We start from the raw sequence: 16,954 nt of genomic DNA, 5'->3' as shown, positions 1-16,954 counted from the left end.
TTTTAAAAAGCTTTTATTTCTAGCTGTGCATTATAAAATTACCAGACTTTTTGTAAAAAGACCTTTAAGATACATAATCATTTTACTATAATTTAAAGAAAGTTTTCCTGAAATGATTTTCATATTAGTACCAAAATGTTCCCAATAATTCATGCTTCATTTTTCGCCAATATTTAGACCAGATTACTTGCCTGGCAATTCCCTACTGGTGTTTTGACACTTGAAAACTGAGATTCTCTTAATGGTAGTTAGTGATAATCATTTTAAATTTATTTATTCACTTAGATTTTCTGGAATATAATTGTATTTGTTGTAAATTTGAAATGTATTCTAGAGTTTGGATTATGAAGGAGTAAGATCTTTCAATAGGAAAAAATGAGACTCATAAAAATGCTCTTTCAAATCTGAATACTTAGAACTTGTAGAAACAAATAATGTTTATAATTCTTGCCCATATGTGTTACTCACATTCATTCTTGGAGTCTTCAGGAGAAGGGAGAAAATGACACCAAAATATACTCTTTTGGGAAAGCTCTAGAAATTCACTTATATACCTCTGATCTCCCCCCAAAAAGACTAGCAGACAGGAAAAGGGGAAGTTTATTTTAAGCCCATTGCTGATAATTTTTAAGCACTGGGCATGCTCTAATCTGCATGGTTGCTGTAGCTATTAGTGTTCAGCTATAATATGAGCTACTTGTCTTCAGAAATCTAATTTTGATCTTGAATATTGCCGCAGGAAGATGATCACCTTGCCAAGGAAGCATCATGTAATATGTCAGCTCATCAGCAGGGAGTGAAGAGGAAGGCTGATACACCACTGGGGTCCCCACTAGAACCTGGTCAAATACTGGAGAAGAATGAGGATAGCAGTAAAGTCAAACTCAAAATCAGAGTAAGAAATACAGGTTAAACCTGTATTAATAGTGTAGGATATTCACCTTCTTGTAAATCTTTTTGAATACTTCCAATGGTTTTTCCATAGCAGGAACAGATGGGGCAGACTGAATCATAAAAGAACCCAAATGCCCATTTAAGATCTTACATCTGATTTAACTTTCATTATCACATACTTCTTCTCTGTTTGGGGTAGGAACTGTGTGTGTGATTTACCACAGCTCACTCCCTCTTCCCACAATATAGGAGTAGATTTTAGTTGCTATTTCATTTCCAGTAATATCCATTCAGCTTCTTTTGGAGGCTGGTCCATTTAATCTTTTCTTACTCTTAGTACTTTTTGAGAAAAAGACTATTTTTCCTTTTAAGATGTGGGGGTATATTCTGTGACCTCTCTGCTACCTTTCCTAAGAGCTAAGATCCAAATGTAAAGCAATATAATGGCTTCTTTTCGCCTTTGTTTTGTGTATGTGTTTTAGTTCTCAAATTCTCAAGATGAGGAGGAAATTGATATGGACACTGTTCATGATAGCCAGGCGTTTATTTCTCATCATTTGAACATGCTTGAAAGGCCATCGACTCCAGGTAAGATTGGTATACAAGAGAGTTCACATGGTGCTAACAAATAAAGGCTTGTTGCTTTATTTACAAGTGAACAACTATAAAGTTTAAAAGTAACTAGAAAATACTAGATTGTATCGGATTATAAGGGGAAGGGGCACCTGGGTGGCCCAGTGGTTGAGCATCTGCCTTTGGTTCAGGTTGTGATCCTGGATCCTGGGATCAAGTCCTGCATCAGGCCCCCCAGCAGGGAGCCTGCTTCTCCCTCTGCCTATGTCTCTGCCTCTCTTTGTGTCTCTCATGAATAAATAAATAAAATATTTAAAATAAAAAAGATTATAAGGTATATCAGCATAGGAATAAGTTTTTTTAAAGGACTTTTTTAAAATTCTATTTTATTTTGGTCTTTTTATGTATTTGCCATACTTCTGGGTTTGTTTAAAAAAACATTCAACAGATTCCTTCCAGTAGCTTTAGGGTTCTTGGTTTTTTTTGTTTTTTTGTTTTTTGTTTTTGTTTGTTTGGTTTTTTGGTTTTTTGTTTTTTGTTTTTTTGGTTTTTTTTTTTGTTTTTTGTAATCTACTTAACCTCAAAATAAAATATTAGACCTATTTTCTTTTTAATATAACCATAATTTTAAAATTTTGACTGAAACTAATCCCCCCAGTAACACAGGTTTCTCTCTGTTTCATATAATATCCCTGTTTCATATCATAAATTTTTGCATGCATCTCTCAAATATAAGCTTTTCTTTTGAAAATAGTATCTGAAACAGTATTGAGTTGAGTGTACTATAATATACTTTATTTTTCCTTCTTGGTAGGTATTTACATTGTTTCAATTTTTTTTTATTACAGATAATTCTTTGCTGGATATCTTCATTCAAAAGCTTTTGTTTCTTTTTTGTCAAATTATATTCATGGATATGTTTCCCAAAATGTATTATTGGTGCAAAGTTAATTTTAACTGTATTATGAGAGACTTCAGATTTTTACAGTTCTTTTTAAAGATTTATTTATTCATGGGAGACACACAGAGAGAGGCAGAGAACATAGTAAAGGGAGAAGCAGGCTCCCGGGACTCCAGGATCACCCCCTGAGCCGAAGGCAGACACTGAACCACTGAGCCACTGAAGCATCTCACATTTTTACAGTTCTTGATACATTTTATCATAATGCTTTTTCAAGAGTTAATACCTAGCTTATATCATCACCATTTTATAATTTTATAGACATCAGACATATCATCAGACAAATATCTGTGAACCTCTCTCCACTTTAACCTGCGTCTTAGACCCCATGCTTGTCATTCCTCTTGTGCCTCTTCCCTAGTTCTGTTCACCTACTTTTGCACTACAAGGAAATACTGTCTTCACTTTCTTTTGTTACTTAATCATTCTCTGGTTTTTCTTTATAGTGTACCACGTAAATATAGGATTTCTTTGTACTTGTTTTTTTAATTTTATGAAACTGGTATGATAGGAGTATGACTTTTTTCAGTCAACATTATGCTTCTAAAGTTCGTCCACGTTGATATGTAAGATGTAATTTATTAATTTTCATTTATCATCATTTTTGTATGCCTAGTACTGTTTTGCCACCAATGTAGTAACTTATAAAGACACTTATTAATTATAAATGATAAGTCAAATTTAGTTTAATTTTTTTTTAAGTAATCTCTTTGTCCATTGTGGGCTTTAACTCATAATACCAGAATCAGGAGTCAGCATGCTTTACTGACTGAGCCAGCCAGACACCCCCTCAAGTATACTTTATAATGCATTTTTTATTGGGAATATGACTACTATTTTTTTTTCTGGGTCCTTTTCCTACTTTTTTTTTTTATTGGAAAAAAATGAGTATTTATTTATGCCTCATATTGGTGTCTTTTATGACTTCTGCATTTGAATATTTTTTTCTCTGTTCTTTTTTTCCATCCTTTTTAAACTTGTTACAGTTGTACAAAGTCCCCGTTACCTACCATGGTCTGCTTTTTATTAAATCTTAGTTTTGAGACCTAAATTATTTCTCACTACTTAGTAATCTAAGATAAGCTAGTAGAATTTGAGAACTAGCTTTAGGTAGAATATAAGAGCCTAAGATACATTTGAAAACTGACATATCATGAATTCTTTGGCTTTTCTGACTGTAAGAGATATTAACAATTTTTTACCTATTCAGTCCATTTTATAGACAAGTGAATTTAAGAGAGAGATCTTAGGTGACTTGCCCTAAATGACACGCTCAAGTAATAGCCTACTCAGGACTAGACTGACCTTAGAACTTTTCCATGTGTCAGATGAAGGAATTGAGACACAATGAGATAAGTGTCTCACCTGGATTATCTAATTTGTTGACAACTTGGAACCAGAACCTAGGTTTCCTGATAGCTGCTACAGTGCTGTTCACATTATGCCATTAAAACATTTCCTTTTTGAAATATCTTCTGTAACCCCTAAATTATTTTTATCTATTTGCTGAGTAAGTGTTAGAATTTATTCGCAAATTTTTTGGGGGAGAACAAGGAAATTTTACTATATCCAAAATTCCATTTACATAATATAAAATATGGTTTCTACCTCAAATATAGAATCCAGTTTATATATATTGCAGGCCAGTTACTCTTTACTGTCTTTCTTGAAGTGTGTTGTCCCTAGACTTAAGCACAAAGGAACCATGACAAAGGATTAAAATCAAATGGGATCTTTAGTAGTTAGTAGTAGCCTTATTAGAATTCTGCTGTTGAACTGCTTCTGGTTTTAAGGTTAACTTATAAAAACATGTCAGGCTTTTTTCTTCTTTTGGTAAACCAAGAAATAAATGCCTCTTTTCCCTCTTTGGTATTATAGGGCTCTCTAAATATCGGCCAACTAGCTCCCGATCTGCTTTAATACCTCAGCACTCAACAGGCTGTGATGGCACACCCACCACGAAACCCCAGTGGAGCATGGAGCTTGCACGGAAGGGAACAGGTGAAATTATTATTATTATTATTATTATTAAGAACAAATCTACAAAATGTATAAAGTTTATCAACTTAAAAAAATACATGAAAATATAGATCTAGGGACTTGCTTTTCTTGCAACACATTGACTTTGTATTATGTAATGTAAAGAATATTTTATTTCTTTTTTTTTTTTTTTTTTAATTTTTATTTATTTATGATAGTCACAGAGAGAGAGAGAGAGAGAGAGAGGCAGAGACACAGGCAGAGGGAGAAGCAGGCTCCATGCACCGGGAGCCCGATGTGGGATTCGATCCCGGGTCTCCAGGATCACGCCCTGGGCCAAAGGCAGGCGCCAAACCTCTGCGCCACCCAGGGATCCCAAGAATATTTTATTTCTTGATTTTTAAGTAGACTCTACACCCAGCTTGGAGCCTGATTTGGGGCTTGAACTCACAACCGTGAGATCAAGATCTAAGTTGAGTTGGACGTTTAACCATCTGACCTACCCAGGTGCCCCTAAGAATATTTTAAACTAGACTATTTGAAAATAGTGCACTCCTATAAAACTTGGAAATGAGAGAAGAGTAGAAAAGGGGAAAAACATCCCTTATTATGCCATTTAAAAATACCCATTATTTTTTTCTTGCAATTATTTTTCTTAGAATATTATAAGATGGAAAATGCCAGCTTCAGTAGATACCATCAAATCTGCACCTTTCATACTTTTATAAAATGTGAAAGTCATTTATTTATTTTTCCTTTCCCTCTCCCCTTGAAAGCTTTACAATTGGTCATTCATGGTCAGTCATGAAGCCTAGATGCTATACTAGAAAATTAAGATGTTCTGTCTTTTAAATTATTAAATACTAGTTGGGCTTAATTTTATGAAAAGTAATTCAGTTCAGATGTGTTTGTTGTCTACTCTATTTTACATTGTCTTCTGCTTATTTTGTTTTTAGTTGCTTACCAAAAAAAAAAAAAAACGTAATCTAGATAAGGAATAATAAACATTCAGTGTTAAAGATTCAGTTCTCAAGTTTTGGAGGAACAGGGAGTGAAAAACAAGATATATAAGCAAAATCATTTTTAAACAATAGTTTTTCCAAAAGTCATTAGTCAGACTTTTAAGATTCCAACAGATGGATTTTGTTTATATAAGCCATGTTTTTATGATATAAACAAAGGAGTAGCTGTTTATTGATTTGAGGAGCTTAAGGATCAACTGTGATTAATTCAAGCCAGAGTAACAACTCAGAATATTTTGGTATTGAGACCCCAGATTGTTGCTTTCTTATATCTCTCTGTGTGCGGCTGTATGCATTTACTGTTAATAGGTTCATGCAGAATTTATTTCAGAAAGAATCAGCTGGAGTCTTTATCACTTTGATAAGTGAATTTTGACATTTCTTGGCCTTGCTAGCCTTATGTTCTGTTGTTTTTATTTTTGGTTTTGGTGTAATTTTGCTTTATTACCATTATACTTACTAAAATTTTACTAGCCATGAAAAATTACCCACATTTTTAAAAATGATCAAGCTCAGAGTATTTTAAACCTCTTGATATAGTTTGGGGTGATGCTTCTGCCTGTTCTTCCATGCCTTTTAAAAAAAAATCTGTCTGAATTCGGCAGTTAAATGATTTCTTGTTCCAGAAAAGAGTCTGAAAATGTTTGGTTTTTCTTTGTGATGTGGCGCACTAACCTAGGGAGCAGCAAATTTTAACACCATTTTGTGGCCACTAATATGCCTCTGTATCATAGTTCCCTATTGCTTTTAAAAACCCACTTTTACCTTTTTTTTTTTTTTTTTTTTCACTTTTACTTTTTTTGGAATCTCTCTTTTTATAGTCCTGTAGCTCTCTTGACCTCATGGAAGACTGAGGAAGGAGATACAGGGCTAAGAGTGTGGAATAGGAAAGTATTAATATTTCAGCTCTGGTTGCCTAGGACCTTTTTGTGTCATCAGGCAAAGTGTATACCCATATATTACTTGGACTGACTAAAACTTAACTGCAATATGTTTTTTTAATGTGCTTTTGTAATTTTTTTTAAATGTATTTATGCTATTCAGTACCCTGTGGCCAGTGAGCAGGTCTTAAGATTCAATAGTGATACTATTAGAATTTAGAAAACCTTCATTTTACAAATGGTGATGTTCCAAAAGATTATTTGTACTAATATTTGTTTTGGAATTCTAAATGTGGTTTTCCCATAGATACATTGTTACATTTGATAGGTAACTTTCCCAAGCTAGCCAACAAAGTTAAAATCCCTTTTAACTTACACCATACATGAAGAATAAGAGTATCAAACCTAGCCACTGTTTGTAACAATGTTTCTGAGAAAAGGGGCCCTTAGAACTTCATCTTTGGAAATGTCAGAAGCACAACTTTGCATAACTCAAAGTTGGCAGTAAAATAGGGACTTCCTCTCTTCCTGCCTCCCAGAAGGAGCCAGGGTCTCTTGCTGTGGTAGCTAGCCTGGCCTGAGGTTGTTAGCTGGAGGGCTGAGGAGAGGAGGCACAGAACCAGTGTAAGGGAAGCTGTGAACTCTCTTAACTCTCCAAGGGATTCCAAATTAGAGTTCACAAATGGGCCTTAGTTAGAGCTTTATTCAGCACATCCAACTGAGGCATCTTTTACTTGTTCTATATAAGTCTCACAAAAATTTTTGAAGTAGTTTACTAAAAAGAGATTACACATAGCAATCTGGATTTCCAGCTTCTCTTGAAAAAGAGTTAACTTGAGAAGTCCTCTGAGGCAGGGATGTGCCTTCCATTTTGTGTTGCACAATGGAATTGTGCTTACTCATTTCTGCTATCTCCTTAGGTCCAAGGCTTTTGAGATTGAGAGCCCTGCTTCCTTTCCTAGAGCCGAGATGAATCCTGAGATGGCTCTCTTAAAAGAGCCAGCAAACCAGATAATTGAGAACTGGAATGTGTTACAGATGTCACCTGGGGGGTGGGATAGAAGATGAATGGGCGTGTAGGTAAGATAAAGAAGAGGTGGAAACTGTTAAGTAGTGGACAAGTCATGGTTTCCTTTTTGTTCTTTTTTCCCTCCAATTTTCTCTTTCCTTGCATATGCTAGAAGAATATTTTGAGGATGATATGTGTGATAGGTTAAGCCATTTATGGGTAAGAAAAGAGAAGTGGCAGGGGTATTTTCCTTCCTTTATTATTTCTTTCCTCTCCCCTGAGGCAAAGAGGAGGCCATACAGCCTCTTGTGTCCTTTCCATCACTACAGCAGCCTGACACAGCCTGTCTGTGGTGATGAGGCATAGAGAAGTGACAGGCACAGGAGCAGAGGGAAACCCCTAGTGGGGAAGAAAAGGAAGAGAGTTCCTGCAGTTTTGCCTAGCTAGGGCTGCTGTATTACATAATGCCTTCTTGCATAAGTTAGAAAAGCACTGTTTTAGTGCATGGAATCTTTACCGCAAAAAAAGAAATATATATATTTTGAAAGTACTAGTTCTTTCTTTTGAAACTCTAATGTGAAAAGCAGACTTTGATTCTTTTTTTACTTAAATTTTAATGATATAATTTTACACTTTATTTTTTACAGTGATCTAAAGAATGCGAAGACCAAACTTCACACTTTTCCTAATAAAAACTGCAGGTTTTGTGTTAAGTTTAAACATATACCTATGTGAACAAATTGAAGAGAACTAACAGGTTATTGAATGTTGACAGCACTTTAATCAGATGGGCTGACAAGCCCCTAAATTAGGCTTATATTAAGTACCTCTTTCAGTTTATTTTGCACTTGTTAAATTGACTATAGCAAAAATCTTTATCCATAGTGCATTTTACTAGATCTCTAGGAAAGATTTAACATTGGGTAGAACAACAAAACAGATACTCTGTTTTGTGGTTTTCATATGAATGAAATAGGAAAATACAATATTCTTAATTATGTATAAATCCTTTGTTTATGTATGTGCCATCTATCATAGAGACACATATTTCAGGGCCTAAAAGTGCTTTCTTTAGCTTAAAAATGAGTGGTACCTCACCTTGGGTGGGCCTCAGGTTCCCAGCAATCTTGTAAACCCCGAAGTGATACATGAAATTATGTGCGTAAATGTGTCATGTTGATGGTAATACATGCATTTTTCTCAGTAGAGTTTCTGTAGATGACATCATGCTAGTGTGAAAGTCAACTCATACATGTCCCAAATCTGATTGTTAATACAATTCCATATGAGAAGGAAGTTGTACTTTCTTACCACCTTGGATTAGACCTGGTGAAATTATCCAGGAAAGATAGAGATTAAGCAAACAAAAAAAATATATATATATTTTGTCGGGGAGCCTGAATGGCTCTGGCTCAGTCAGTTAAGCATCTAACTCTTGATTTTGGCTCAGGTTATGATCTCAGGGTCAGGAGGTCGAGCCCTGCCTTGTCAGACTCAGCGGGAGTCTGTTTGAGATTCTGCCTTTCCCTCTGCGCCCCCCTGCTATGCACATGTTCTCTCTAAAATAAATGGATTATTTTATATATGTATAATGAATATATATGTATAATGAACATAATATATATTATAGACTATATATATAGATATATATAGTCTATAATTGAAAACTTAAGAGCTAAAGGATGGTGGTTATAGAATAACATTAGGTTTTATCAGATGTTCTGTCGTTACAAATACTATTTTGGTGAATATTTTTGTGTATGTGTCTTTGCACATATGCATGAGCACATTTATAGGATAGAGTTCTAGAAATGAACATTTTAAACCATAGACTATGGATATTTAACATTTTCATGGATAGTGTCAAATTGCCTTAACTTCTCCTTTTTAAAAAACACTTTATTATGGCAAACTATGAAGGAGTCAGACTACTATAATGAACCGCCCCCCACCCCATGCTTAGCTTCTATAGCAATCAACTCATGGTCAGTGGTGTAATCTATATCCTTACCTATTTTCACCCTTATGAACAATTTTGAAACAAATCCCATGGATCATCACTTTATTCATAAACAACTTAGTATATATCTGTAAAGGTGAGGACTTTAAAAAGTCATTAACCACAGTAGCATTCTTTAAAACATTAATTTTTTTCATATTTTTAAATATTTTTGTGTTTTTTCATATTTATAAGTAGCCAGTGTTTAAGTTTCAGTTAGTTGACTTATGCCATCATTCTGATACTTATTTTTAACACACTTTATTTTTTGAACCAGTATCCACATAAGGTCTACACATTGTAGTTGGTTGATCTGTCCTTTACATCTTTTTAAATTTAAGGTTTCAAGTTTACCTTTTTCTCTGTCTTTTCTTCCCTTTTACAGTATATTTGTTAAAGAAACCAGGGTCTTAAGCTGTAGTTTTCAAGTCTGTATTTTGCTTATTCTATACCTGTGGTATAATTAACATATTAGAGTCCTTTTTATTTCTTGTAAATTTATAATCGGATATAGAAGCTTAATTGTATTCAGGTTTATAGATGGCGGTGTGTTCTTCCATCTGGAAATATACAATGTCTGGTTGACTTTTTTTTTATTTTTTTTTGAATAGTGGAAGTTAGATTTTATTTACTTATTTTTATTTTTTCAACTGGAAGTTAGATTTTATTTACTTATTTTTATTTTTTCAACTTAAACTCAATTAATTAATATATTATTAGTTTCAGATGTAGAGGTCAGTGATTAATCAGTCTTATACTCAGTGCTCACTACATCACTTGCCCTCCTTAATGTCCATCACCCAGTTACCTGTTCCCCACCCCCCTCCCCTCTAGCAACCCTCAGTTTGTTTCCTATAGTTAAGAGTTGATTCTTGGGGTACCTGGGTGGCTCAGCGGTTAAGCATCTGCCTTTGGCTCAGGGCATGATCCTGCAGTCCCCAGATCGAGTCCCACATTGGGCTTCCTGCATGAAGCCTGCTTCTCCCTCTGCCTATGTCTCTGCCTCCCTCTCTCTGCGTGTCTCTCATGAATAAATAAAATCTTAAAAAAAAAAAAGAGTTGATTCTTTTATGAGGTTAACCACTAAGATGTTCAGTGCCTCGATCCATTATTTCACTGAGAGTTGCAAGACAGTGATATTCTTTTTTGTTTGTTTAAGATTTATATATTTATTTAATGAGAGTACACATGTGTGAGCAGGAGGAAGGACAGAGAGAGAGAAAGAATCTCAAGCACACCCCTGCTGAGCTTGGAGCCTGATGCAGGGCTGGATCTCAGAACACTGAGATCATGACCTGAGCCAAAATCAATAGTCAGATAGATGTTCAACTGACTGAGCCACACAGGTGCCCCACAAGGTGGTGATATTCTAATTAATCTTTCCATTTTTATAAACTAGTTTATTTTATAAAGCTAAAGTCCCCCTTCATCTATTAATACCCAGTGGTATAGATCATAGAGGAGGAGGAAAATAATGGCTTCTCTTTTTAGTTAATAATTTTTCAAATGATGAGTTGGCTATCTAACATCCTCCAATGTGTGATCAATTAGTTCTAGTCCATTAGTTATTCTTATCATTGTACAGATTGTCCCATCTTTGGACAGTGAGAACCTCTTAGAAGTTTGACTCTTGGGTCTGTTGAGAAGAATTTAACTTCCTTGCCATTATACCAGATGTGTTTCAGGTTCATCTTGTAAATATCCTGCCCAGCCTTAAAATCAGCCATTTGTCCTTGGAGCCGAGGTTCCTAACACCTTTATCTTTGGATCTAGCTAATCCATTGTCTTATGAATAGAGTAATTACAAATCAAGAGTCATGCAAGATTTATAATCAGTGTATCTTTAATGCTAAGTATAAGGCCACAAGAGATTGGATTTTGAAGTGGTTATAAGTATTCCTTGGAAAAGAGTATACCCAAGTACACTTGGTTGTCTATTTGGCAGTTATCTCTGCTAGGAAGTACAGTTTCCAATATAATTATTGGTTTTTTGCAATCCAAGTAGCTTGGCAGGTGTTTAGAATGATGAAACTTCAGTGCAGAAGAGGACCTTAGATTCTTAATAGTGCAGACAGCCAGTTGAAAAGCTCACAGTCTGTTGTAGTCTAAATCATGAGCTAGGATCTGAAGGGATTTGTTCATCAGGGTTTAAAGTCTCTTATCACTTCTCCTTATCACCTCTGTGTCCTGTGATTGGAAACATACTTGTATAATTTATTTAAAATCTAAATTAAGGGATCCCTGGGTGGCGCAGCGGTTTGGCGCCTGCCTTTGGCCCAGGGCACGATCCTGGAGACCCAGGATCGAATCCCACATCAGGCTCCCAGTGCATGGAGCCTGCTTCTCCCTCTGCCTGTGTCTCTGCTTCTCTCTCTCTCTCTCTCTCTCTCTCTCTCTCTCTCTCTCTGTGTGACTATCATAAATAAATAAAAAATTAAAAAAAAAAAAACAAAGGTTTTAAAAAAAAAAAAATCTAAATTAAAATCTTACAGTGGCATATCAGCCAAATGGCTGATACTCTAAATCAGATATCCCTGAAAATTTTTCTGAATGTTATTTTGGTGCCAATTATTGAAAAAGATACAGATCCCTAAACTTGTTCTGTATGTACATAATCTCTAATTAGCTTATGTATCATTATTAGTGTTATCTTTAGCAAAATATCATGAATATAAAAATATAATTTTGTAGTAATAAAATATGTGTCATCTGAGAGAACAAGAGCTTTGGTTTATTCATTTGTCCTGAAATTTTTGAACCATGCCTGACACCAAAGAAATCTAGTAGTCAGTCAATACTAGTTGAATGAATGGTCTGTAATGGTCTGTAATAGAATGGTCCTAGCTTTCTCCCGCTCCCTTCAAAATTAATGACCTTCAGATTGCATTTAGTTGGATTAAATTAACCTAATATTCTATCTAAAAGAAATGCAATAATTAGATATTTCTGTTGTATTAATTCATTCATTTGTTTAGCAAGCTTTGGCAGGGGTGAGGAGGTGCGATGGAGAGGGTGCTAGATATTGGGTGACATATTGAGATACAAAGATGAAAAAGACACCTGTTCTCAAGATGCTCTCTAAGTGTAATGAAAGAGACCCAAAGAAAAAAGGTATGCTGCGGTGTGTACTGTGCTGTGTGTAGCACAGCAGAGCAGTTAAGAGCACAGACTCTGGAGCTTTTGGTCTCAAACCTGCCGGTGCCACCTGGGGAGCAAGTCATTTAAGTTCTCTGTGCTGTAATTTCCTTTTTGAATTATGTAGTGGGAACATGAAAGTACTAATTTTGGGGGGCAGTTTGGGGAAAACTTAAATGACATTTGAGCTGAGTTTTAAATTCCTAAAAAGCCTGAAATGTTTTTTCTGTCCCTTTTGTCTTCTTTAGGTTACCATTTAAATATTACTTCCTTGGAGAAGTTTGTCTCTGATACCCCCACAGCTAATTTAAGTCTCCTGTCATGCTACTGGTTCACTCTGTGCTTTGTCTTTTTATTATTTGGTTGTACTTACTCAACTTCTTTCTTCTCAGCTAGTTGGTAAATGCCAGAAGACTGAGATCTATCCAGTTCATCTCTATTTTCCCCAGTTCCCATATAGTTCCTGTTGCTTGTTAAGTGAATTTATGAGTTGGACAAATAAGGGAAGGATATTTCAAGCATAGGAAATAGCATTTACAAATTCACAATCATGAAAGGGCTACTCTAAAGTGCATAGAAAGTGATAGGGGAACATAAGGCTGGAATGGTAAGTTTAGGACAGATTGTAAACCATCAAATCCGTGCTGAAACTGATTTTTTAGGAAACTTCTGTGGTGTAGTTTTGGTAAGAATCATGGTTTTGGGGCTAGTTTGGATCAAAATTAGTGCTGATAATTTAAATAGTCCATTTTAGTTGAAAAACTGGGTTTTTTTTAGCTAGTTGGTTTAAGCATGTATTTTCAGAAACTGCTGCGTTTAAGCCCAAGGGTTTTTTTGGATTTTATTCTGTTGGTAGAATCAACTGAGTTGTTTTTTTGTTACTGTCATTTTTGTTGTTTTTAGAACTAACTGAGTTTTTAAGCAGATAATTACATATAGCTTTGTTTTTAGGAAGATCACTACATAGCAGGGTCTTCCAACCTACACATTAACATTGTGGGCATGAGAATTTTTTGTTGGAGGAGCTGTTCTATGTATGGTATGATATCCTGTGCATCCCTAGACTCTATGCTTGGGACACCACTATGTCTTCCTCTCCCAGTTCTACCCCAGGTGTGATGACAAAACTATCTCCAGATATTGCCAAATAAACCCCTATGGGGGCAAAATCCATCTGGTTGAGAACTACTTCTGTGTAGCTATGTAAAGTATAGGTTTGAGTGTAAGACACATTAGGCATAGGAACCAGTTAATGAAAGACTAGTATTGCCATCCAGTTGAGGTGAGGTGATCTGACAGTTGATATTTATGAGTGAAAACCAATGGGAGGGTATCTGAGATGATTCTTAGGCTTTTTTTCTTAGTTGGCTGCATGTAAAGCAGTATTGTCAGTCCAGAGTAATGCAGAGAGAAGTCTTTCTTGGGGTATGGCCCAAGGATTGTAGCTTCTGGAGGAAGCAAGAAATTTTCATACACTAGAGTCTAAGAAAGAACTTCTGTTGTAGATTCCTAGACCGATAGAATGTGAAATGGAAAGAACTTTCCAAAACGTTTGATTTTTTTTTTTTAGATGAGATAAAGAGAAAGAAAATGTATGCCGAAGGCTAACAGCACAATCTAGTCAAAAGCACAGGTTTCTTATTTCTCATCTTTTTTTCTTAAGTGACACTACTTTTGCCTTTAAGTGGAGATATTCTGTTTATAGACTCACTGCCTTTTCTGATTTCTTAAGCTATGTAAACTGAATCTACTTAGAGTTCACTTTTGCCTATCTATTTCCAGAAAGTACCTTAAGGGACTATAGAATGTGAATTTTGCTGAGATATGATTATCAGTAACTAGCATAGCATGTTTATGTCTTTTTAAGTGGTTCTTTGGGTGACAAAAATAAACTGCCATTTTCCTGCCCAGTACCTTAGAATCGAACTAAAGTTGAAGGAGCTACAGTTGAAGGACAAATGTAGGTCTTATAACACACACGTGTAATCATTCTTGTCATTTCATAATACTTTTAAACATAAATTTTAACTTATAAAAGATGGCTTCATAACATACTGGTATATATCATAATTGGTATAAACTGAGGAATTGAAGTATTCAGTTTTCTGGCCACAGTGCTGAGCACTTACTGTGTGTGATTAATGGAATGTCTTATTCAGATCCTTTTCCCATTCCGTGTTATGCTCTTGGAGGTGTTAAACCCTTAGGGTCCCTCCCCTGTGCTGTCACCAGCTCCCTCTTATGTTCATCTCACTGACCTTGTTATCAGCAGGATTTCATTTGGGTGTTTTTAATCTTGAAGGTAAAGAACAGTCACCATTGGAGATGAGTATGCATCCAGTTGCTGCAGCTCCACTATCAGTGTTTACAAAGGAGCCCGTGTCCTCCAAACACAGTGACCACCATCACCACCATCACCACGAGCACAAGAAAAAGAAGAAGAAGCACAAACATAAGCACAAGCATAAGCACAAGCACGATGGTAAAGAGAAGGACAAAGAGCCCTTCAGCTTCTCCAGCCCCGCCAGTGGCAGGTCTGTTCACTCCCCTTCTCTTTCTGACTGAGGAGGGGACAAACGAGACCTTTCCCTCAGTGTCCAGGAGAGTACAGCTAAAGCTTGTCCTCTGTAAAGAATGATAAAAGAAAACAGACAAAAAAAAATAGTTGCCTTTCTCATAGAAATTCAGAATCCATGGAAGTTCTAAACACTTGATTTATGTTATTTATGCAATTGAGATCTAGTTAGAAAAATGTTTTATAGTTCTGGATAAACCATTTCATCCTGTTTTCTCCTCAGAGCGCGTGCGTGCAGGTGCACGCGCGCGCACACACACACAGCTTCACAGAGGCCCTCATGCCACAAGCAGTTCCCATTCACATCATGGTCTTCATGTGTACTGCCAATTTCAATTATGTTGTAGTCTTCGATGGATGTTACAGGGCAAAGTTATGTTTTAAACAAGCTACTGCCAGAGCAGTGGTGAAACCATTATTCCGGTGAAATGTTGTATAACACTATTTGGAACCACCGAGAAAGACCTAGGCTTTTCTATAGGAATCTTTATTACATGGTATTTTTTTTTTGTTTTAACCATAGAGGCTAAACATCAGGAGTTGTGAACAAGAATACATGGTTATTTTCTTTTGCCCTAAAATACTGAAATTTTCAGAAGCAGCTCTTTTAAAAAAAAATGTTTTTGAAATAGCATTTTTGATAGTACATTTGGTGATTATGATGTTGGAATTTAATAGGACTCTCAAATCCACAGTTCTCAAATCAAGATGTTCAAATTATAAATTCTTTTTTTTCATTAAGTATAAGTGAATATGTTCATATATAGAATATGTTCGCTGATGTAGACAATTTACATACCCCACTCATAATCTAAAATTATTTCAGTAAAACACGAAGTCCAATACCTTTTTACTAACACGGACAAGTCAGCCGTCATGTGAGTACACCAGAAACATTTAAAAATACATGAAACATTTTGGTTTCATATTTAAATAATTTGTGTGTTTTTATTTTTATTTCTGAATTTATCATGTGCTTTATTGTTTGTTTGTTTGTTTAAAAGTGTTTTTCATACCTGTTCTATTTTTATCATTTCTCTTATCATTAGTTTGACAAAGTATTTCTTCCAGAATAGATGTTTCAAAGGGATCCAATAATGTTGGACTTTTAAATAAACTTTTAGTTGCATTTAACTTGTTTAATAAATAAGTTTTTAAATTGACTATTCTGCCTTTGTATCTTTTATATCTTTGTTACCTTTCTCTTTGTGTATGTATATAATGTACCTGTCCACAAATCTCTGCAAGCTTTGTGGATAGGCGGGATTTGAGCTGGCCTTGATAGTAAGAATGATTTCAATAGAGGTGGGGAAAGTTCTTTCAGAAGAAGAAACAGTGTTTTTAAAAAAAATACGGAAGAAAGCAAGGGGGATGTTCAAGAGTTGTGAAACAGTGCAGCTGACTTGGAGTCTCAGGGCAAAAGGGAATGTGATGAGATGTTGAAGGGCCTAAATGGCAGTTATTTCGATTCCAATTAATTTAGTGTTGGCCTGCTGAAATTATTTTTGGAAAATGGAATATTTTATGTTACAGTGTGCTGCAGTGTGATACCATACGTAGAATTCCCAACTTTGAAAATAGAAAGATATATTTCCAAATACTCATTAAGTGTTGTTAAGAAGATGGTGATAAATAATAGCTACCTATATAACTTAAGCTCATCTTTTATATCCCGTGTTGTTCTAGGAACTATGTGTTACATAGATATTTCTAAATTGGATATTTATATTGGATGTTTTTTCTGAGGAACTTTTTTATGGCAAGCCTTCAGTTATTTAAGCTGATGGGTAAGAGCAGACAACACAGGAATTATTCATATTTTTGAACTATGTAAATATGTAATTATACACAAACAACACCAGGTTCTAGTGGAAGTCTCCCAGTCTCTTTCCCCAGAAGCAGTCACTCTTGGCAGTATTATGTGT

The 16,954-nt window shown here is 35.3% G+C and overlaps 1 protein-coding gene across 5 annotated transcripts in view; it reads left to right on the top strand.

The window, feature by feature from the left end:
• Window positions 1–16,954, top strand: part of TAF2 (TATA-box binding protein associated factor 2) — a 98,652-nt gene that overhangs the window by 67,309 nt on the left and 14,389 nt on the right. For 3 of the 5 annotated variants that reach the window (XM_049092629.1, XM_049092628.1, XM_049092633.1), the window contains exons 24-27: window positions 740–895; window positions 1,377–1,482; window positions 4,307–4,429; window positions 14,757–14,988. In XM_049092629.1, the coding sequence (XP_048948586.1) occupies window positions 740–895; window positions 1,377–1,482; window positions 4,307–4,429; window positions 14,757–14,988 (617 nt within the window). Of the gene's footprint in view, window positions 1–739; window positions 896–1,376; window positions 1,483–4,306; window positions 4,430–14,756; window positions 16,193–16,954 lie in introns of those variants that run through there. The other 2 variants (XM_049092630.1, XM_049092632.1) reach the window with 2 other exon arrangements.

Source organism: Canis lupus, chromosome 13, assembly GCF_003254725.2.
Source record: "Canis lupus dingo isolate Sandy chromosome 13, ASM325472v2, whole genome shotgun sequence".
NCBI lineage: Eukaryota > Metazoa > Chordata > Mammalia > Carnivora > Canidae > Canis > Canis lupus.
This window is presented reverse-complemented; position numbering and strand designations above follow the sequence as displayed.